Source organism: Diabrotica undecimpunctata, chromosome 1 (assembly GCF_040954645.1).
Source record: "Diabrotica undecimpunctata isolate CICGRU chromosome 1, icDiaUnde3, whole genome shotgun sequence".
Classification (NCBI taxonomy): domain Eukaryota; kingdom Metazoa; phylum Arthropoda; class Insecta; order Coleoptera; family Chrysomelidae; genus Diabrotica; species Diabrotica undecimpunctata.
The window spans coordinates 155,653,045-155,678,646 of record NC_092803.1 but is presented as its reverse complement, the minus strand read 5'-3'; the positions used below and the strand labels follow the sequence as shown (position 1 = coordinate 155,678,646).

Sequence of the window (25,602 nt, the reverse complement as noted above, 5' to 3'; positions counted from 1 at the left end):
CTTACATTCCGGCACAAGAATTACTATATAGTGATTGGTGATTTATAGTTCAAGTTGAAGGGATAGTTTGAACTATGAATCACCAATCACTATATAGTAATTATTGTGCCGTCTATTGTCTATTATTCAATAGACTTTTTCTATTACCAATTTGTGGGTTGTTACTCTGTCTGCTAATGCAATTTATGCATATTAATTAACACAGACATGTAATATTGGCATAATTACTAAAACTTTTTTTGATCTATAACTTTTTGATCTATATCTTTATAAGACAGCACCCTAATATGGGCTTTTTATAATTTCAGCATTTAATTTACTTTGTACCACCGACCTGATGATGCTTTGCAAATTTTAGAAAGCGAAACCGGTCGTCTGAGGTAGTAAAATTAAACTGATTGTGAGTAAGTCCAATTATTTCTTTTTTACCTTTTTACATATTCTTTTCTATATCCGCGTTAAAGATTGTTATATTATCAACTACATTGATCTCCGTGTACGTAGCGAAGGTGTAGTCTACGAGTATTAACTTTATTATTTGTGATCAAGCGTCTGAAAGTTTGTACATTTTTGTTTTGCGGAAACGGATTGTGATTATGACATAAATTTTTGGTATACACTATCGCGACAATTATCGCAAATTTTTAAGAAATAATCAAATTCCTGCGTTATCGTATATAAATTGTTGTCTTTTAGTTTCGGAAGAGCGGCATATTTTGAAAAGAGTATGATATTCACCCATATGGTACGGGAGTCGTCGACAAAATTCTTTCAAAGAAATGTAACCATGCTGGATTTTTAAAGCCCCTGTAGTATGTTCAAGCTAAGCGAAGGAAAAGTTTAAGTACAGTTAGGCATTAGAGAAATATATTTAGGAGCTGATCTCGTAGAGAACCTATCTTGAAATCAATCTTTAAAATAATTTCTTCGATGTATTATATTATTTATTTCTTTCTAGGTTTAGGAGTCGGCTTGGCATCCTCATCAACATTCGTAGCTCTTAGCAATTACTTCGTTAAGAGACGTGGACAAGCCATAGGCTTTTCTTTGGCAGGTACAGCTGTAGGTATGATGGTGATGCCACAAGCTATTCGATATCTATTGGAGTGGTACTCATTTCGAGGCGCAATTTTAGTACTTGGGGCATTTGCCATGAATGGTATTGCGGGCTCCGCGGTACTGCAACCCGTTGAGTGGCATTTGGTTGATGAGGAAGTTGACGAAGAGGCGGGAGTATATCATCAGGTTTGTTTCGAATGCTATAGATTGCATATTTACCAAAAATTTAATGTATCTTTAATTATTTGTTGATAGAAATGAAAGCTAAACTTCGGAAAAAATTAACAATTTTATATCTCTCCTGTATTATATAAAGTTTATAACCACATATATAAATGGAGACATTTAAAGTAAAATAATTAAAATAATTACAATTCTAAAGCGTTTCTATATAATATATAGAAAAGCGTTTCTATATTATAGAAAAGACAGTTAAGATTTGATTTCACGTATAGTGCCTCTACTATTCGCTTATATGGATTTCGTCCTTTCAGGACTCATCAAGACCGTCTGAGCAAGAAGCCCTAAATGTGAAATCAAATCTTTTCCGTCAAAGGAAGTAATAATTAAATAACTTCCTAAAGACGTTTAGAGTTTCTTACTGAGTCGCTCTGATGAGTCCTCAAAGGACGAAATACGTAAGTATAGGCGAATTGTAGAGGCACTATACGTGAAATCAAATCTTAACTGTCTCTTCTATATCTTTATTTACTCGTATTTTGAGTATTAGAAGCCAGTTCATAAAAGGTTCTTACTTAGATGAATCGATATGATGTGGAGTGCAATTTTAGATTCCCCATGTCGGTTTATTCATCCTCTGTTCGCTTTGTAAATCTTAGAAGGCACAGATTTAGGTGAGAATCTGGATTTTGGTTTCGAATAAGAAGAAATCTTCGAATTTTTACTTTTTGCTTCATTTCTATATAATTTAAAGAATTTATCCTTCATTTCTAGCACGTAAATTGTATTTTTAATGAAAATGTCTTATTTTTATCGCTGCTAAAGAAGATACTGTTTTATTTTGCATCTACAGAGGTAATTTGTATACAAGGGTGTTACTTTTTTACATATTTTCAAATAGAAATAGTTTATTATATATATAATTCTGATTGCAGAATTCTTTTACAAGCTATAGTATATTTCAGCGTTATTGACGTATATTGGACGTATTCCTGGCCATTATCAGCGTCAATACAATCTGATTGAGTTGGTCAGATACATATCAGATACATAGTTAAAAGTAAAAAAAAATTAAACCATCTATTCCACCGATCTTACTGCAGTCAGTTGACTTATTATAAAGTTTCCATTCATTACTCTATTCTACATTCTATGCATATTTGGAGTCACTTGCTAGTCCGTGAATAGTGAGTACCACCTACGAGATATAATACCTTAAAGTCATTCAAGATATGGTTGACTGTTTTAGATTCGGAGTCTGTAACTTGAGTTTCCCTGGAATAATCCCATTATATGCAGGTGTCCCTAGACTGGCTCATGTCCAGTAAAAAAGCCTGTAATGATCCTCAGCCGATTCCAGCGTATTTTCCGTAGTACATCAATCCTATTAGCACAGATCCGTCCACTTAGAAAAAAACTTTAGGCAAATGTCCTCTTGGAAAGATACTTTATGCCTGTATCTGGGTACCATCAGAAGTCAGAAATCGTCATCTATTCGGCATCCCTAATTTCATTTATTTAACACTTATTTTAAACTTGTGGCTTATTTCCATTAAATTGTAATTACTTTAAGACGCCACACGAAAATAGCTTCAGAACAATATTCATTTATGATGTTACTATGTCATGATATAACCATTAAATTGTTCTGATTTTCTCGAATTATAATTATAATGATATGCAAATGAGGAAGGTCCAGTAGGGCATCCATAGCTATTGTTGTTGTGCTCTTCAAAGCCCCTGTGATTCTTAAACAAGCAAGTCTTTGCACCTTGCTTAGCACTGATGCATATCTAATTGTTGTTTTTATTACTATGTAATAGATCCAATATAACAATCCTTCTAAATTCATATTTCTGATAAACTTCATGATTATGGACTTCTGGGGGCTTATGTTAAGCCCTATATTTGAAGTTCTTTCTGTCAGAGTCAGTTCCATTCTAGCATAAATAGGTTTTAACATTAAATTCATATGTTTTTCTATTATTTGTTGAACATTTAAAATTTCCTCCCTTATACCCCTTCCAGGCATAAACCTAGGCAATGGTAACTGTAGGGTCAAGAAAGGTTTTAGGTGGTTCCATATAATATGAAGTAGAATCTTACTTGCCTGCGACATAAGAGACATGTTCTGTAGTTGCAACAGTATGTAGGTGAGCTCTTCTTGTGCACTGGTATGTAGATTGACTCACACCATTCCTTTGATTACTTCCTTTATTTTTTTTATAGATTCCATGACTGTCATGTTGTCTATCAAGTAAGTTAATGAAGCTAATTTACTTCCCGAGCTTTCTATTTATTTATTTGTATTTTTTATTATTCTTCAGTTATTATTAGTTTTTATTTACTAGATTCATACATCCTATTATGCAGTTCAAACCAATAAGACCACGACTCTAAGAGTAAGGGGTAAGTTTTTAACATCAGTTTGATAAATGTACACGCCCCAACCGAAGACAAAGAAACGGATGTCAAAGATCAATTCTATGACGAAGTAGAGACAACCTACGACAAATGTCCCATAAACGACATCAAGATCATAATTGGAGATCTTAATGCAAAAATAGTGAAAGAAAATATATATGGAAATACATCGGAAAATGTGGTGCTTACGATTTTACCAATGATAACGGACGTAGAATAATAGGATTCGCAGCTTCAAAGGTCATGGTCGATGGAACCTACTTTTTCCACAAGAATAACCATAACGTAACATGGACTTCGCCTGATAGAACAACAAAAAATCGAATAGATCATATCCTAATAGAAAGCAGGCACTTCTCTAATCTAATGCATGTACGTAACTGTCGTGGGGCTTATATTGATTCAGATCACTTCTTGGTAGGCACAAAAATAAGAGCAAGAATATCAAACGCAAAAAAAAGAAAAGGGCAAGAGAAGCACTCGATATTATTTTATATTGAGGAGAGGGCCATGTATATGGAGGTCAAATGGGCAAATCATGTATATGGAGGTCAATTGACCAGTTGAATGTGTTTAAATCCACGAAATTGTTTTCGTAGCAGAATTATATTTCAAAGTTTTTTCAATAAATTAAGATTCTTTATTTGTTAAAAAATCAGTATTTTTTTTCTATAATGTGATAACCAACACGTCAAAAACGCTGAAATAGTTTATATTATCCTTAGTCACACTTTTGTAGTATATCAGAGTGAGAAATTTTGTGTAGACTTTGAACAATTTGTTAATATTTTGATAGAATTAATACCAATACTATATCATTTTATTCTTTTTTAAGGAAATGGAAACAATCAAAGAGACTGAAGACGAAGATCTCGACTTACCAGAAGGACAAACATTAATCAGCAAAAATTATTCAGAAGTAGCGATGAAACTTTTAGACGAACCGTCAAAACAAGGGGGCCTTACCAGAAAATCAACATTCCCCCGTAACTTCTCAACCATGAGTTTTACCGGAGCTCAAAGAAGGCGAAAAGTATCGACAGAGTCCTTTTGGTCCAGTTATTCGAGGCTAGACTTGACTGATTCGAATGTGCAGCTACAATTTGATGTAAGTCATATAAATTCATGGTACAGAAGATAGTAAATTCATAGTACTAAAGATTTTCTTTAAATCGTGCCTCAAGTATATCACGGCTAATACCGTTTTCAGTTCACTTTACACAATGTGTGATAAAAAGTAGTGAAAATTTTGAACGTATTTTAAAACTAAGCCTCTGTAGTTGTGTCGCCGGTAAATATGTCGAAAGACTTAAAGACTATAAATACGCCTTTTTTATTTATGTTGTAATTTTTTCCAACACTTTGGCAGTGACTCCCAGGATATTGGTGTCAATTCTTCTTCTTTTATTAGATTTGAGACTTTTTCAGCATAATTCCTGAAATCCTCCTCCTTATATTGTTAATACTTTGATTGATACTCTGATTTTATATTATTAATAATCAAAAATTGCAAAGTACTTTTCGTCCCTTAGCTTACAACACCGCTCAAGTCGAAAATTAACGGTTTTAGATTTTAATGCCTTTGGATAGATCTGCTCATTGCGCGTCTAACCATTTGTCACATGATTTAGATTTCAGTCAATCAGATGCCGTAATTCAAAAAGTAGTGACACCGCGCAAGTCGTCAACACCTGTATCATGGTCAACACCGCACAAGTCGTCAGTCTGCCATACTTTTCTTGTAGAATTACTTCGCGCTCTGTGATTATTATGTTTGTACGTGAGTTTTACTGCTGAAAAGTCTAGTATCCAAGAAGTTTAAGAGGTAAGCTATATAATAAAGTAATGTTTATTCATTTACGCGTATTAATAAAGAAAGAAATGATAATAAAATAGTATTATTATCTTCATTTACTTTAGCGGTGTTTACTAATGGTATTTTTTTTAACGTAGGCGGCGTTTCAAAAAGTGTTTTATTTCTTTTAGAAAGCTCAATAAATGAAATAAACTATGGATGGAAAAGACATTGATTCCTCGAGTGATCTAAGTTCAGATGATGAATGGTTATATACACAATTACAAGGAGCAGGCCTGATGTCAAAACATAAATGGCGTAAACAAGGTATCAAAGAAGATAAAAAAAAGAATTAAACTAGGTTGATAGAGATCATATTATCTATTATGTTTGTTTTGAGGTCCGTATTCACTTTTTTGGCATTTATGTTTTTAATGCTATAATTCTTATTATTTTTTTTTAGATTTGAATCAAAAACATAACACTAGTTCTGATATGGAAGCATGTAACTCCAATAAATACGAAATTAGTGCAACCCCAATAAATGAACAAAACTTAGATGTGTCCATGAAAAGTATTATTAATAGCCAGCAGAACGTAAACACAATATTTGATCAAAAGATAGATTAACAATCTACAAGTTATGGTAAACGTTGATAATGACTCTTTTGATCTGCAACGGGAACCACCCGAATTAGCTACGGTGACCATCGAGTATCCTCAGCCTTCTATATTATTGAAAGTTTCCAATATCACGATAGATAGTGAAAGCGTCGTTCAAGACGTCGGAAATAATGCCGCTAATATAAAGTCTATAAAATTAAATCAATACGAATCTTTCCTTCCTTCAAACCAAAATAATATTCTCGTATATACGAATACTCAAGACCCAATTACAGATATAGTTATTGATAATGAAAACAATACTCAATGTACGGATAAAAATAATATAACCCAGAACAATATTATACAGCAATCTGTTACCCCTGCTACTCCATCGTGTTCTTCCAAAGTGGCCATACTGAGTAATGTTCCATATCACGGTGATTTGTTAAGTCATACAAAACGACAGAACAAGGGGACAAAAATGAAAAAAAATATAAACGCAATGTAAATAAGGAATTACGGATGAAAGGTGAAAATTATTTAGGATACAGAAGAGACAGAAAAGCAAAGCCCAATGAAAAATTTAAAGTGAAACATGACATATTTAAGCCTGTAAGATCCATGGAACCACCGTGCACTTCTGAGTTTTGCAAGAAGTCGAAACTCAGATCATGTGACAATATTAACGAACAACAGTGGCAATAGTTGTTTAAAAATTTCTGGAAAAATATGAACTGGGAGCAGCGAAGATGATTTATAACTTCTCACGTTAAGAAAGTACCAAAAAAAATTACAAAAATTCCAGAATCATCCAAAAGAAATGATAGTCGCACATACGTTTTGACAATTGATAATGTACGTCACCAAGTCTATAAAAAAATTTTCTTGGCCACTCTTGGCATTAAAGACTGGTTTGTTAGATACTGGCTAACAAAAACAGATTGTGCCATGCCCCCTTATTTTTCCAGATCAACCAGTAATCGCAGAAATACAGAAAAAACTGAAGATCACAAATAAGTTGAAAAGTTTTTAGCAGGTCTTCCTAAAATGCCGGCGCATTACTGTCGTGCTAAAACATCACGAGAATATTTAGAACCAATTTTCTCGAACATGACACAGCTGTATCACACATATAAAGAAAATTGTGAGTTGTGATTCAACCTGAGCCTATACCACCCAAAGAAACATCAGCGTGACTTTTGTTGCGGTCATAAAAGTGGAAACATTACGGATGAAGAATACGCCCAACATGTTTTGAAGAAAGATAGAGCCAGGAAAGAAAAAGATACTGACAAAGATATTGCACAGTCCGGAGCTTGTCACGTATTCACACAGGATGTTGAATCGGTAAAATTAGCCCCGTAATTTTACACTACATAATTTAGCAAATAAGGAAGTAATGTGTTATTGGTTCGATGAGACAAATAGCACTCTTGAAGCCTCTGTTTTTGCTTCATGCTTAGTAGACCATCTAAAGTAGATTTTTTGAGTCAGAAACTATTGCCTATTATTTTATATTCCGACGGCTGTTGTGCTCAAAATCGCAATGTTACCCTGAGTAATGCTTTATTACGTTTAGCAATTGAAAAAAATATCGCGATTACACAAAAGTACCTGGAAAAAGGCCATACCCAGATGGAATGTGATTCCGTACACAGTGCAATAGAGTGTAAATTAAAAGGTAAAGAAATTTACCTTCCACAACAATACACGGCTATAACTAAAATAGCTAGGATGGTTCCCATGCCATACGAAGCTCGTTATTTGGACTATACCTTCTTTTCCGACTTTTCGAAAGAATTTATTTATAAATCTATACGGCCTGGTAAAAAGACAGGTGACCCAGTGGTCACAGATGACAAATGACACAATTCGGTATAAAATTGATTTTGATGACGAGCTTCAGGCGTTGCCACATCGTCCCACGCCAATTATCAGTATTAAAAAAATAGATCACATGCAGAAATTGTATGCAGCTAGAATACTAATTACAAAGCGGAAGTATGAAGATTTACAAGACTTCAAAAGAGTACTACCACCTACAAGGTTGCACTCTTAGTTGCACTTTTAGTTGCACTCTTTTTATGATGACCTTCCACACAGCAATCACTAAAGACTGTACATAACTATTATAGACTATTAATTAACAGAGAATTATTTTTTATTTTTATAATTTTATTACTATTATATCTTGTTTCATTGAGATTTATTAAATATTATGTTTTAAATTTTACTTATTAAAATAAAAAAATAATACCTAATTGTTCTTACAGTCTAAAGGTTCGCGTGTCACCAAATAACTTTAAGCAAATTGATTCTTAAGATTTAGGTTATAGATTCCTATGTTATAAGGATTGTTAATCAATTTTTAAATATTTCTTAATAAAAAGTTTTCATTGTATATGATCTATTAATACCTTATTCCCTAACAGTTCCGCTAACAACACCGCCTTAATCTAATAAAATATCAGTCAACACTAAGAAAGTAACCTAACCTAAAAGTGAAACTGGAACAAAACCATGAAGTGGAGATATCCAGGAGTGGCTAAGTGGCTAGTATACCTGTTGAATACAAAGCACGTGGTGTTCGTGTGTATCAAGGTATAAAAAATGCTTATTAAAAGCTTAAAACTTTTATTTTAAAGAAGATCTTTTCGGAATTGAATCATTCCATCATCAGTTTAATAAAAAGTTGTTAAAAACATTGTTTGGCCACAGAAAAACATTGGAAGGACATCAGTAACAAAAACAATCCTCATGGAATTTACAAAGGTAAATGCAATAGACTGTTAACTTCGTTAATTAATGAAAACTAAAAATGGGGGCATCTTACATGACCCCCAGAGCTGATGAGATTTTATCGACTTACATTACCTCTGATCTGTGCTGGAGTCTAGGGCTAACCCAGCACAGATCAGAGGTAATGTAAGTCGATAAAATCTCACCAGCTCTGGGGGTCATGTAAGATGCCCCCATTTTTAGTTTTTATTAATTAACGAAGTTAACAGTCTATTGCATTTCTTCTTCTTCTTCTGGTTCCTATCCGTTTCGAATGTTGGAAAACATATTGGCAATCATGAGCTTGCTCACTGCGGCTCGAAACAGCTCCGTTGAGGTTTTCTCAAACCATGTTCTTAAATTCCGCAGCCATGATATTCTCCTTCTACCGGGTCCTCGCTTACCTTTGACTTTACCTTGCAATATAGACTGCAGCAGGGAGTAACGGTGCTGATTTCTCACCGCATTTACATTTCTCATTACATTTACCTTTGTAAATTCCATGAGGATTGTTTTTGTTACTGATGTCCTTCCAATGTTTTTCTGTGGCCAAACAATGTTTTTAACAACTTTTTATTAAACTGATGATGGAATGATTCAATTCCGAAAAGATCTTCTTTAAAATAAAAGTTTTAAGCTTTTAATAAGCACTGTTTATACCTTGATACACACGAACACCACGTGCTTTGTAACCTAACCTAATTTCAAATTTTTTAAGGGGGAAAATCAGAACATCAAATATAGCGTATTTTTAATTAATATTGTGGATATGTTTCCATTGGACAAAGTAGATAATATAGAAATGACACAAAAATAGTTTTAGAACCATATTACTAAAAACAAACACCGTTAGTGACAAGTATTAAATTCTCTGAACTTCTTTGTTCTTTTTTTAAGGGTTTTACTAAGTCATCTAGGTAAAATCTTCATATTCTTCTCAATGATTCTAAAGTAAAATTATTTATATAAACTAATGAAACACCCTGTACATTTATTCTGTTTTTTAACAATTTCAGTCAAAAGAAAATCCAGATACTATGCACACGCCCTCCAAACAGTTACGGAGAAACATGACCTTCCCTGGCATACCACTAGCAGCATCACAAAAGATCCGACCAATCTCACCACCGAAGGAAGAACCAAAACAAACTGGATGGCAGAAAGTTGTAGAATTCATGGATCTGGATCTTCTCAAATGCCCAATTTACCTGAATTTGGTATTTGGTCTCTCGTTAGCGTTCGTGGCTGAACAAAACTTTAAAACAGTCCTTCCATTCTTTTTTCAAAATTTAGGATACGATAAAAAGGACGTGGCAACGTTCTTATCCTTCCAAGCATTTACTGATATTTTGGCAAGACTGATTTTACCACCTATTTGCGACCGGGTCAACCTGTCCAAAAAGACGTTTTTTATGATGGGAATTTTCTCTGTTGGCATAGCTCGATCAGGTAAATATTTTTTTATATTAGGCACAGATAAGTAAATAACGCTAAAATTGTAGACTTGTAAATTTTGGAACTATTTTCATTTCACCTGTTGTCTTTAATTGATCCCTATCATTTTAATGTGTTCTGTCACTTTTAATTTGTTTCTTTGGGCTCATTTTCATTGAAGGAACTTTCAAATATTCATTAGACACCTATACAACTTCCTTTAAATGTTTTGTTTTACGATATGTAGTGTGTTACATGGAGTATAACGAATAAACAGGAAACTTATATCCAAAGTTGTATCTCTGAAGGCTATTAAAAATTGTATGTACCTTATTTTCGATTATATTTCGCATCTCTGCATACGTAAATGTTTTATAAAACTGCAGACACAAAATATCAACGTAAAGGCAAATGTTGCATATTATACAATTTTAAAATCACAAAATTAAAGAAGTGAAAAAAGAATGATGTTACAGCATATACCATTTGACAAAAGAACGAAAGATATATAAAGCAAATATTGGTGACTATGGAAATTCCAAAGAGGATCTAAGATGAAGTGATACTTTCAAGGAATATGCTGTAACGAAATAGTTGCAACGTAAAGAGACAAAGACTGAATTATTTGCAAAAATAAGGTATAAGGGAGAGATGAGTCAGACAGAAATGTTTCTTTAACAAATTTTCATATTTCAACAACAACTTTTGAGTTTTATTAGCAATTGTGGTGTTATTTCCTAAAAATGTTACAAACTACCTTTTTGCGATTCTATTGTCTAATATATTCCAGCACTATCATCGTGATTGTATTCTTTATAATGCGTGTAAAAGATTTAATTAAATTGTTAATTATCACTATATTTTTAAGTTATTTAGTCCGTTTTGTCTGCCATTATAAAATAACTTGACTACTTTAAATCCACACTTTTTAAACTAATATACAAGTCACAATTTTTGTATTTTAATAATGCATGTATTATCTGTATGACAATGTAGGAAATAAAAAGATGCATCTTAGAAAAAAGGTATTTAAGCACTTACAGTGGCGATGCAAAATGGAAATTAAAAAAAAATTGAAATTCAAAATTCAAATAAGCAATATAAGCCATAATGTTTAAGTTAAACTAAATTAAAATATCCAACGATAAAGACAGTGGGTAACATATATCTAGAACAAAGTACTAAGAGAAACAAAGTGTGGATGACACAAGCATATGAAGATTTTATGGACCAAAGGCAAGAAATAAAAAACATGCAGAGAAGTACAAAGAACTAGATAGAAAAACAAAAAGAAAACTAAGAGATACCAAAGAAGTATGAATTAATAATGTGTAGAAATGGAATATTATGAAAACCAGAAGACAGATCGGTATACTTAGTTTTAGACAGAGATCGAAAAATAATCACAGACTCAAAAACAAATTAAAAAGGTAGACTGAAGACATAAAAGTTATTTGCAGACAACAGAAATTACCTTCCACAGATATAAAGTGAAACGGGACCAGATATATTCAAGATAGATATATAATTATTAATATTTATGAAAAGAAAATCAACAACTATAGTATTACACCTGTTTAACATTATATCCAATAGTGGTATTATACCTCAAGAATGCTAACTGCTTACGTCATCACGATACCTAAAAAAAGGTAACGCGAAAGAATGTTCCGATCACCGAATAATCTCGGTAGTGAACTATTCGCTGAAGATATTTTTTAAAATCATTCATAAAAGCATTTACCATTCACTGTAACTTGATATTAGCAAGACACATAGAGGATTCCGAAACCGATTAGGAGCTATATTTGCTCTAAATGTGCTCAACGACTGTTCCATAGATTTTGAAAAGGCTTTCGGCGAAGTACGCCACCATTCACTGAGATATTCTTGTGAGTAAATGCATTGAAAATAAAGACATGCGAATAATCCTGAATTTATATTGAAATCAGGAAGCAAATATAAGAATAGAAGGTCGATATTAAACGAAATAAGGGTAAAACTGGGAGTCAGACAGGTTTTATATGGTCGCCATTGCTGTTTACCGTCTATATTGAACACATTTGAAGAAAGTTCTATTAAATACAGATCAAAGCATAGTCGCCAATGGGGGTAAAGTGATAAATTACATTCGATATGTAGATATTTGCTGTGTAGGTGTAGATATATGTAACTACTGCTGGCAAGCACATCGGAAAGTCTTCGAGTTTTACTAGAAAATACGAATATAAATTTTTAAATTAATGTCAAGAAGACTAAGTATATGGTGTTAAATAAGAATCCAATTTATTACACCAACAGTACAATAAATAACGAAAACTTGAATAATTTCAGATTGATTGGAGCATGTTGAAATCTGAAGACGTACCTATTGAAACTGGCTAAATAGAACAATATAAAAAACATTGAGAGTTTCGGTATGTGGTACCACAGTATAAATAACAACAGTTGTTGTCTATACTGTGGTGGTGCTATCGACAAATACTGAGAATAAGGTGAGTCGACGGAATCATAAGTATTTCGTCAAAAGAATAAAAAAACTCGACTGACTGAAAAAAATACTGAACATAAAAAAAAATTAAAGTTTTAAGGCCATTCAATCAGGGGACAAAAATACACACTTCTACACAATATAGTCAAGAATATAGAATATTTTTGGATCCAACAGTATTTTAACAAAATGCTTTCACACTTCAATTTTTAAATTCAAATGCGCATTTTGCGCTACAATTGAATGTACTAATAACGTCACCTCTGTCGTGTAAATGACGTCATCGGTTTTTTTTAAAGGAGCATATTTTTCTCTTCATTTTTACGTTTCACAACAATAGACGATTACAAAAATATATAATACATATTGTTTTGTTAAAACTTATTGAGGTCGCTGGTTAAATGATTATTAGAATAACGAAAAAAATTCAATATTTTGATTGTGAATACATTAGCAATTAATTAAAAAATCACGAAAATACCTGGCGTAACTCAATAATGTTATCTGTACAAAGAAAAAGTATTTACCGTTCGAGTATGGTGTATTAAATGCAGCTAGAGGAGTAAAATAGTGGCTGAGCCCCTTAGTGAGTAGAAAACCGACGCCGGACAAAAGGACATTCGCGTCTCCGATAAATTGGAGATGTTTACAGTACGATGTCTCGTTTCGATCTCTGTTCCCTTGGTATGCATTTGAAAAATCCGTACCTACAAATTCTAAGGGGTGGCCACAGGAAGTGAACCTCATAAATCAGAGGTTTAAAACGGTTCCGCAGAAATTTGATATTCTAACAACAAGTGAATTTCTTTGAACTTAAAAACAAATTACCATGTATTAGCCAGTTAAACAATGAGAGTTTATTAAATAGAAGAAAAATAATATACTGTGTTCTTTTAAAGTAAATAATTAGTTAGAATATATCATTAAACAAGATCATATTAAAATACAGTAATAAAAATATTGAATGTAAAATATGTAAATAAATACTAAATACTTTCCCAACCACTTATAGTCTAAAATAATTGGTTTGTGAATTACAGACAAATGTTATACTTATCAAAAAATTTTAATTTAAAATTTTATTGATTGGACAGGACTAGTTAATATTGTAGGTTTTTTTTAGAGAGCTATGGTTTTTATTGATATCATTTTCTTGACATACCGTAGTTTTGAACTTTCATAAATAATGGTACGATTAAATGATAACGAAAGAATTAAAATTTTAATGATGTGTGGTTGCCGAACCCAACAAGCAGTTTGTGATTTATGGAATGATAAGTATCCAGATTGTCCTATTTGTCATTGTCAATCCACTGTATCGAAAATAGAAAAAAAAATTAAGGGAATTCGGTCTCGTGAGAGATAATTATAAAGGTCGTTCTGCAATTGGTGATAATTATAAAGGCCATTCTGCAATTGGTGACAATTATAAAGGTCGTTCTGCAATTGGTGATAATGAAAAATTGAATTTCTTACTAACTGTGCAAGAAAATCCACGCATATCCAGTACACAAATCGCAATGAAAAATTCAATAAGTAAATCTACAGTTTTAAAATATTTGAAAAACAATAAGTTTCACCCGTATAAAGTTAATCTTCATCTACTTCAGGAGTTCAGTGAACATCGTTTTGATCGAAGGATTGAATTTAGCGAAGTGATATTAGAGCGATGTAATAATGACCCACAATGTGTAGATCATGTCGTATTTTCAGATGAAGTATCATTTTATTTAAATGGAACTGTTAATAGGCAAAACTGTAGATACTAGTCAGATACCAATCCTCATTGAATGACGGAGGCCCATACTCAGTATCCTGAAAAAGATAATGTTTGGACAGGAATTGTTGGCAACAACATTGTGGGTAAATGTTTTTACTGAAGGAACGTTGATAGCTCAAAAATATTTGGATGTCATTCTGCCCTACAAAATGTCATTATGCCAGGTATTGCCGCGTTATATCCAGATAACCCAAATCCACAACTGCCTAGTAATTTAATGTTTATGCGTGAAGTGCGTGATTATTTAGATAATATTTTTCCCAACAGATGGATATGTAGGAGGGGATTTATAGAGTGGCCAGCAAGATTTCCTAATCTAACACCCCTTAATTTTTACTTTTGGAGTTATCTTAAATCTAAAGTACACTTCAATAGGCCTAACAATGTCGAACATTTGAAAGAAAGATTTCTCAATGAGGTAAGAGTAATTCGCCCAAAAACATTATCTAGAGTGTTGGAGGAATTTAGAAACCGTTTTTGTTATTGTCAGGAAGTGAACTACATGTACTTTAAAGATTTAATTTATTTTTTAAAAATATTGTATTAATTATTCCAGCTAACAGAAATTTAAAAATGGATTAGTTCAGTCCTTTCAATAAAATTTTTGATTTAAGATTTCTGATATAATATTTGTCTGTAATTCACAAACCAATTCTTTTAGACTATAAGTATTATACAGTTTTGTAATCGTCTATTGTTGTGAAATGTAAAAATGAAGGGAAAACTAGGTTGTTTCATATAAAAAACCAATGACGTCATTTACACGAAAGTAGTGACGTCATTAGGATATTCAATTGTAGCGTAAGATGTGCATTTGCAATTAAAAATTAAAGTGTGAAAGCATTTTGTTAAAATACTGATAGATCCAAAAATATTGAATTTATTCCAACCTAAACGTTCTCACTGTATAATTTATACTCGTCGGTATGTAATAAAAGATCAAGAGGTAGAAGAATATTCTAGGTGAGAAATTTAAGAGTGGTTTGACTGTACTACAAACGAACTATTTAGAACAGCTGTGAACAAAATTAAAATAGTCTTAGACAGAAAACAACAAAAAATGAAGGATAAAGAGAAAAATGATAAGAAAGTTTTGAAAAAGACAGAAAGAAAAGAAAAATAATCTAAAGAATGGAAACTAATAAAATAAAAGAAAGGATGCGTGCATAAAAGAGGAAAAATAATTGTAAATTAATGACTAAAATAAGTACTAGCTTCATAATTGATTAAAAAGTTGTTGACATGAATGTTTTTTAAACACAAGTTTTTTTTTAAACTTTTTTTTTGTTTTATTTTATATTTTTCTGATAAATAATTCTTATTTTGTTCAGCATATCTTCTAATATGTTTTATGACTTTTTGTTGGCAGCTGGTGGAGCCACTGAATAGGTAACTCCTCAAAAAAACGTAAGCTTTCAGAATCACTTGAAGCATACATTTATTTTTATTCTGTTTCTTTTTTTTTAGAAAAGAGTTCCAGGATATTTTTATATAGTTTTTGCTTATGGATCAAATTCACCGGTTGACATAAATTTTGTTGCCGATTGTAAATTGTGTCTAAACATATGACAAGTTGTAAGACAAACTTTGTTAAAAAAAAATCATAGCAAAATTTGATAACCGCCAGAATAGAGTTTTGAACTATTTTTCCTTATGCAAAATATGTAGATTTTAATGTTTTCCTAGCTTAGTCATGATCATGTTTCAATGTTTTTCTCCTTCTGTAAATATTCTGTTCCCCTTGCCACTCACTTATATCACTTGTTATTTGAAAGTTATATCATTTATTAGCTCGTGTAGAGTATTTTGTGCATTAAAGCCCTTGGATATATGTAATATATTAAATATCAGAGAGGATAAAATACATGCTTGCCCAATAACTATATACATTTTTGTAGGTTCTGATGTCTCCCCTTTCGGCCTTATGATCTTTCATCTAATATTTCTAGTTCTATGATGTCTTAAACAATATAATGTTTAACTATCACGTGGTAGGTCCTGGCACCGGCGAAAACGTCGTGGCATTTTTAAGAATACCTTGAGACCCGAGGTCGGCTCGCTCCGAATAAAATCAATTCCTTGGTCAAAACCGGAGGTAATAAAAACCCGTTTAAATATGTCACTGGCTTTGTTGCCTTCTTTGTGTACCGTAGTCCACATCGTGCTATACTCCTAAGTTGCTCGGACAGTGTTGAAAAGAGACTTAAGTAGTGCCGTAAGTTTGTAGTGGCTTATATTATCGAAGGTTTTGTTATAGTCAAACAAACATAAGACTCTTCGTTGGTAACAAAGTAGCGATGAATTATTATGTATAAAAACCTTTACATTATAAGTGGCGATTGTAGAATAAGTCAGATGAACCGTGTTTTGTATTAGAGATATAAATAAAACACTTAATATAATAATAGCTTCCAAACATTTTATGGCTACTTAGTTATGTTAAGTACTTCTTGGATCTCTGCAGTAGGTTTATAAATCAGAGCAGTACTACTATAAGTGGATAAGTCAGCTATAAGTCGACATTTGTAATACCTAAATGTCCACCATTACATCTCCACTTAGTAGTTGCAAATTATAATGAAAACAATTGGCAATAAAAGTTTTGTATGCACCCGTGACTTTTTAGTTTCTTTTAATTTTCGCATAAGTGCCCACTATTTTTCTACTCGCTATTAATTTGAGATTTCCTTGTTTTCAGCATTGGCCCTACAGACGGAATGGACGAATATCGTCATATGGCTACTAGTTTGTGGATTTGCCAGAGGAGCAACATTAATAAACTTCACTATCACTATTGCAGAGTATACGTCCGAATTTGCAAATTTAGAAAAACTTCCGGCAGCTTTTGGGCTTCACATGGTCGGGAAAGGGCTATGTATTGTTATATTAGGGCCTCTTTTAGGTAAATGTAGTAACATTGAGCATAGTTTTACCTCACTAACCTACCATTCCTCTACTTTTGTTTTCTAATCAATCAAATCCAAATTGATTTTGAGTATTTCCAAATAATGAAGGTCCATTATTTATATTCAAAATAAATAATATACTGTAAATCATGGAATACTTATCGTTGATAATTATTCTAGTATTCAAGGACATGAATTGAGAAATCCTTGTAACCAATAAGAATTGCATCATATGAGAAATCAAACTAACGATAATTGTAACAACTAAGTGCTATTTTGAGCTAAGTTTGGAACTAAAAAGCAGAAACGTTAAGCCGGAAAACTAAAATAATATACAAACTCCTTATTTTACTAGTGCTGACATACGGATCCGAAACATTGGCCACCTGCAACGAACATGAAAATCTTTTACTCGTCTTTGAACGTAAAATTCTAAGAAGAATATTTTTTGGCATTTATGAAAATGGAATATAGAACAACCCTTCCCGAAGAATCCTTACATTACAGCCTGGAGAATGTATATATAGGGATAGGCCAAAATTTGGAGAAAATGATGGTTTGGATAAAGATGACAGGAAAATGTTTCTTTTTTTGTTATTACAACCCTAAGTGGGTCTTTGCACGCTACTCTATTTCCTTCCATCCCTTGAGCCCTTCTCCTCTACCTTCTTATATTAATCCTTTTAAAATCATCCTTCAGATCGTCCAAATATGTTAAAAGCAAAGACACACATCCCATTTCGTTCCCAAAAATATTTCTTGATAATTTCAATTTTCAAAATATTAATGTTTATATTTTTAGGTTATATTAGAGACGCTACAAACAGTTTTCCAATTTGCATTCACTCTCAAACACTCCTCATCATAATAGGATGTTTAGCTTGGGTGACGGAATACATCGTGGTGTGGTGCCGCAAACGAAACAAGGCGCCATCTGTAGCAAACACAGAAACTACGACGAGCACCTGACGTCAAAGTTTTTAAGAAACGTGTATAATTCAGTATTTATTTAAACGTGAAGAGGCGACCATACCTAATCAATCTTATAAGTTGCTTATCGTCTTCTGAAATTCACGTTACTTATTTATTAAATGAATATTATATTGGACGTGGTTTCGTTATGCAATCACAAGAAACGTATCGATTTGATTGTGAAACTTCACAATTTATCAAAATAATTATTATATAGATCATTATCATCAGATCAAACTATGTCTTACTATCGTTAAAGACGTCTATAAAGCCACCTCGTATTATGAACGAAAATATAACAGCCTATTAGCAAACTGACATAATTTTCATTTCATGTTGAGCTATGGTACAGACCACTACTGAATAATCATGAGAGGCTTTTAGATAAAAAATAGTATAATAGCATAAACTGTCGACATTAGTCGCTAGCATCGATATAATATACTAAAGATGGAGCCTTTTGATTTTTTTCATGTAGCTGGTAGACGACGGTACTGACGTCACAGTACTAGCTACAATGTCCGACGTTGACGCTACAATTTGACAGTTGATTAATTATTTCCCGATATTTTAATGTTAAGCAGGTAATATTATGTGTTCAAGTCAATAATTTAATGTATTCTTTTTGGGTAAATTAATAAATTCGTTAAATTTTTCATATTTCGCATCCAGTCACATCAGTGGCGTGCGATGCGCAACTACAATATATGTTTGCAATAACTTTTTAAGTTATAAAAATAATAATTTTTTGATTTTACAATGTTAAACGTCATTATATATTTTATTCAAATGTAAATAAGGAAAATAAATAATTATTATACATATATGTGTACCAAAACAATTTTTTCGTACACAACTGACATTCCCGAAACAAGATCGGCCATTGTTACTACCTACTTTAGACGCAAGTATTTATTCATAGGTTCCATCCTTATTATATTATATCGATGGTCGCTAGTCAAACTTTAGTGCTAGCACTTTTGACATCTGAACTTTCACTCTGTCAATTGTCATTTCGATAGCTTATTCTCGGAGCCCGTTCTTGATTAATCACTGATGGATTGCCAACACTTAGTACTCCTTCCTTTCACTAACGTTTATGCCAAAAATATTAAATTTATGACTAGGTATTTTTAATTAACCTTGATTGGTATGCATAATTTGCATATCTACCTAAACTGTCCTGTATATTAAACACAAAACAAATATTGTTCACGTCATATTTTCCTTGTTCGTTTGTATTTCGAATTTGGAACAAAAGTCGCGTTTATTCAGATTTTATTGGTAAGAAACAAATATTATGCGACAGTAATGTACACCAGATGATGATGTATTTAACAATGATTGATTTTTTGCCTCAAAACAATTATATAGAGTAAACATTTACACTAGATATATGGTAATATACAGCAGATGCCAATAATGGTGAAACTTCACCGCACAAGTTTTAACGACATTGGTTAAGTAAACACTGAACAATGATGAACCAGTGGCGGGCTAAGTCCCTTTGAATAATATTTTTTATCTTCGGTGGTATGTACAAAAGCCACTTACTTATTTTCAGTAATTATGAAAATAAAGCCATATACCACCCGTGTGTCCTAAAATATGTCCTATATCGAAATACGAACATAGTGGCTATGTGAAGAGAACCCATATGCTGGTTATCATCTTTATTAACTTATGGCATTCAACATCTTTTTTTCATTTCAATATACAAGATATATGTTCTAAAATCTATATAGAATTTGTATCTTTATTTTCTAAATAACCAAAAAAGAATTCCTAAAAAACTTGTGTAATAGAATACACATTATCAAGTTATGGGATAAATATAAAAATAGTAAAATTGGCAGTCGGAAGAGATTGGAATATTAAAGAATGATTATATGTGATAATACTGGAAAAAATCACATGAAGAAAAATAAATCAAAATCCATCAATATATAAATTAAGCACATTTACAGAAACTATTTAAAAGATTTTGTAATATATATACCAAAATCACACTATTGGAATAAAAACCTTAAATCATTTGTTTACGTCTATAAAGCTAAGCGCGCAGTGGGTCCGGGTTCGGACGGTACTGACCATACATACGTTCCGCATATTTTTAGCTGAACGTCTGATTCGGTGAGTACAGGAAGGATGGTCGGTCGGTAGGACCTGCTCTCTTTCTAGCAGTTGTGCTGAGAGTGTTGTTGAAAAATATTAGGAAATGTTAAGTAAAGAAGAATTTGTAAGTTTAATGTTATTGGGAGAATAAATAAAAGCAAAAAGTCAAAGGAAGACCAGATTTTGGATTCACAAATAGGGGAGATTCACACCCTATTTCCTGACTTATTCAAAGATGATTGCAAGTTCTTCCAGTATTTTCGGATGACCCACAGGAAATTACGAAAACTTTTAAATGTCCTGAATATAGACCTTAATACTGACCTTGCTCATTCATTAGACCTCCAATCACTTCCCATCAGCTGTCCCGTCGACCATTTTAAAGCATTCCGGATGACGTAACATACTTAGTTCTGCAGCAACATAATTAGTTTACAAATCAACTCAACTGAAACGGCGGAACGTCAGAACAGCTGATGAGTCATCGGGATGTCCTGGACTTTTCGAGGACGCCCGAGAGTGCGGATTGTTCTGTCTCGACCGTGACGTCCAAGTGCACGCATCACAAAGGAAATCAATTCTTATGTTTTTTGAAAAATTCTATGCGTACCGTCCGACCGTGAGGTCCCGACGCAGTGCGTGCTAAGCTTGACATGACAGTTTTTAGAATCAATATTTCGTGTCATTCAAATAACTAAGTTTACATTCGAAATTTGTTGAGTTTAGTTAACTTCATGTTGGTATTATTTATTTATGACTATTTATTTATATTTTAATTTATGACGAGCAAAGGTAATTATTTTGCTATTATGTTACCTCTACGTTTTTCTCTATCTAAATACTTTTATTTCAAGTTCAAGTAGATAATATACTTATATTTATATATTTATGGATAATATATTTATCTATACAGTGCGAGTCATGTCTTACCACCAATTATTGTCACATAGAGTCGTAGAGTCACATTAAGACACATCCGGTTACATTGGCTGTTTGTTCATACATCCGTTCTACAATATCAGTGTGATGAGTTGCTACCTAAAGTCCGTTTAGAGACTACGTCTTTGGACTAGTATCTTCAAACATGTATACCTATACAGCGTTCCACGTTAAGAAAATAACATTAGGCTTATGGAGATCAGTGTTGCCAAAACTCTCAGGCATGCGATTTACTAGATTGTCGATATATTTTTCGAATTTCCATTTTCAATTAACATTTAACTGTAAAGTCGGAATAACAACTGAAGAACCACAAAGCCTTATTATCATTATGTAGTCTCAGAGAACGACATAAAATCGCTGACATACGTACACCGTATTATTTTAAGTTGCAATTAGTAATTAGATATATGCATTCCAAGCGGTCCGTTTATTTGCTTTTAAATCTTTAATAGCCGGCAAAGTGTATGATTTAACTAAGCAATATTTTCTACTGATTTCTATGATTCATGGTATATGATATTCTTACCGAAAAACAAATAAACTGTCGTTACTATAATTAAAATAAGATAAAATAAAATTATCTTTTGTAAATACTTTTTATTTAATTAAAATCATTTTCCCTACTTTTCATCTCTTGTTTCGAATGGACACTTTTGGTCAATTACGTTAAAAAACATTAATTTAATTCATGTCTGTGAAAACGAAAATACAAATAATTATACAACCCTGAATCGTGCTTGTGTTCATCGTGGCATCTCTGCGCTTCTATCGTCCATAAGAAATACATGGCCCTATCTCCGCAATGTTATTTTCTTAACTTGGAACGCTCTATAGTAAGTATTAAACCACATTTGCTTTAACCTTGGTCAAAATTTAACTTCACGTTTTTCATAACGAAAGTAATTATACTACTTTTAGATAACAGCATTGAAGATGGACTATTTAGTCCGAAAACGTTCTGTGATTTAGCCTGTAAGGGTTCTTTTATATAAATATATCTTTTATAAAGGATTTTTTAATGAAATTGTCAATGAATACGTTTTTTGTTAACTGAATAAAGACACCTGTCTATTGTTTTTATGATATGTCAGTAACATAACTATTAACAATTGCGGAAGGGCGCTATTTTGTACAATACTTTTAAATGGGATTATGTAACCGGTAAGACAATAGTTAAAAGCTCTTTTATCCCTCAGTAAGTTCCCAAATTTTTGTGCCCTTTTCTCTTCTCTTTCCATCTCCGAATCACTTCTTCATTTCTTATACTGCCAAGGTTTGGTCGCCTGAATGACCCTACTAATAAGTCAAAGTGAGTGGCATCCTTGATTCACAACCGTGGTTTTGAGTCTATTAGGTGAGCTCCATGTAGCGTAAGGTAATAAACAACTTGCAGCCGTCTACCCCTCGGTATCTATGGCAACAGCATGCAAAGTTTTCTCCAAAGTTGTAAACGTCATCATTCAGCAGTAGTTTTAATTGAAGCGGTGCTACTCATGAAACTTCTACGAGATTTTAGTCTTGATGGGTGGTTTTGCCGATCAAACTTTCTTTCTTTTTCTGCCGATTTCTTTTTCTCAACCTCAGTTTCCTTCTGATGTTGGAAGCAGCGATTCCTTCTATAGGGAATATCTTGTAAAATGGAGTGTGTCAAACACCCAGATATTATTCGACGAGTCTCGTTTATAGCGTAAGCAACGTGGGGAGTGTGAGCAAAACGAGTCTAAACCGGACCTGTATACTTTACTGCACTTGGCTGAGCTCCTAAACTTATTCCCGTTAACTTACGAATTATACTTCTTGGGGAAATTTTAGCTTTGGTGTCTCTGCAATATGTCTTCAATCGACGTTGGTGATCATTTGGCCTACACATTTATTTACAGCGGGTCTGAATAGTTCTACTGATGTTTTAACAGTTCACTGCCTTGGAGTTTTCGACCACGAGATTCGTCGTGTGCGATCGTCTTCCTTTTTATTTATTCCAATATTCCATCAGAATAGGGAAAATAATGTAATACTTGCCAAATAATTCCAGTTAAAATTATCTTACCAAATTTTTGTCGTCCGTTGCTCACCACTAAAGCAATGACCATATATAGTAGATCAATTACTCAAAAATGTACCTACTAATTCAAGGTTAAGCGGTTAAGAAAATAGTTGGAGGGGTAAGGCTTAAGACTCGTACTGTATATATTTTGCATACACGATTTTTGTGATAATTAAAAATCTTTTTCTTTGGCGTATATACTTTAAAAGACTAAGAACGAAACACTGATAATTAAAACAATGCCAAGGAAGAAAAACATTAAGAAATGATGATTTTTTTAATAGTTGTAAAATTAAAGATATCGAAGGATACTCAAAACTAGAGCTTTATTATATGATTTAAAATAGTTTAACATTTTAACAGTTCAACTTTTCGTGGTGTTTCATTTCTTTTGTTTCCTGAAAAATATTTATTTTTATATTTTTATCTCGATGTATAGTACTGTTAATATTCTTCGTAAATTGCATATAAGTTTCACTAGTATTTTTTATGCTAATCTCCTTCCATTTGGCCCATCCTGCTCTATTACGCCAATCTATATACACCATCTATTTTGTAATCTATTAAATGAGTCCACTCTAGATAAAAACATGCGGGTTGGTAGTGGAACATCAATCTTCTTTTGCTTTATTCCAATTCAGAACGTTTTTAAACAGCTTCTTTGAAGAAATGCAAGTACATAAAGTCGATCAGGTGAGATAATCTAGCTTTCAGTATCCTTTAGATTTAACCTAGTAGACTGTTTTTTTAAATTTTAGGGTAGGAAAAACTATTCCAATTTAATATTTTAAATTACTGTTACGAAAAACATCAAAAACAGCAACAATGTAAATGCTGTAGATAACTAGTTTTATTTAGTATCTTTATTTTATTATTGAAAAATTACTGAGTTTGGCAGTAAATTTTATTTATGATAATGAAAATCTACTGACCATAGTAGTGCTGAATAAGTCGGCTAATAATCAGTCAGTGATATTTTTTTGAGAATTTAAACTATAATATATTTATAACCAAGAAAAAGCTTACGAAATGCACGAATTTCGTGTGACAATTCTGCTGATGACAGCGCATCATTGGCCGAAGAATCGTAAAATAGTGGTAGAGCAGCAAAAGAGTCATATCTCGAGATAGATCTGTGGTTGTTTACGTTTATCTATTCACGTGTAATTGTTTAGTTGCGCTTTTTTGTGACCGAATAGATTATAGTAAATGAACATAAGTTATGTTAAATATTGCATAGTTTTAACCACAAATACATCCGACTAGTAAAGGCAACAATGGACTCATCAACAACAACTGTCCATTTAAGAATACAAAATGAGCTCACTGAGAACTTTTCAATAGTCAAAAGGTTAAAGTAAGGCCACGGGCTGGCACCGATACTTTTCAATCTGACTCTAGAGTATGTGAAAAGACAGTTGAATATAAGAAGAGAGCTAATCTCCTAACAATACAGATTGCCACCTATGCCGATGACATCAGTATTATGTTTCGCAGAACGGTGGAGGCGGCAGAAATATATTCACAATTAAACCCAAGGGCCAAAGAGACCAGGTTATAAATTCATATTCAAAAGACAAAAAAGCTAACACAGGCAAGAGCTAGTGGAAACAGACGTACAGTTAAATTTAAGGACAATATTGAAGCTGTAGAAAGTTTCACATATTTGGGAGTAGCATTAAACACGAAAGGAACAGAAGAATCAGAAATTAAAATAATATTAAAGGGAAACAAAGCGTATTTTTCATTCGTCCATGTGTTCCGCTCGAAAGATACACAGTGGAGATCGAAAATCAGGGTCTACAAAACTATTATCAGACCAATAGTATGTTATGGATGCCAGACATGGGCAATGACAAAAAATATAAAAAGAAAGCTGGAAGTCTTCGGAAGAAAAGTCCTAAGGAAGATATTTAGATCTATTAACGAAACCGGAATATGAACATCCAGGTACAACCATGAACTCTACCAACTATTCAAAGAGACACCGATCTCAGAATTCGTTAAACTTCAGAGACTTCGATGGGCCGGTCATGTAGTGAGACTTGAGACTGAAAGATTACCGAAAAGAGCCGT

General features: G+C 32.7%; 2 protein-coding genes across 7 annotated transcripts in view; one reads left to right on the top strand and one right to left on the bottom strand.

The window, feature by feature from the left end:
• The window catches only part of LOC140432411 (monocarboxylate transporter 14-like), an 82,283-nt gene extending 60,635 nt beyond the window's left edge, over positions 1-21,648 (top strand). For all 5 annotated transcript variants that reach the window (XM_072520289.1, XM_072520291.1, XM_072520292.1 and 2 more), the window contains 5 exons: positions 959-1,245; positions 4,499-4,771; positions 9,859-10,291; positions 17,246-17,449; positions 18,256-21,648. In XM_072520289.1, coding sequence (XP_072376390.1) covers positions 959-1,245; positions 4,499-4,771; positions 9,859-10,291; positions 17,246-17,449; positions 18,256-18,422 — 1,364 coding nt within the window. In that variant the 3' untranslated portion in view covers positions 18,423-21,648. The remainder of the gene's footprint in view (positions 1-958; positions 1,246-4,498; positions 4,772-9,858; positions 10,292-17,245; positions 17,450-18,255) is intronic.
• The window catches only part of LOC140432410 (uncharacterized), a 186,861-nt gene that overhangs the window by 111,631 nt on the left and 49,628 nt on the right, over positions 1-25,602 (bottom strand). The gene's annotated exons all lie outside the window — the stretch shown is intronic.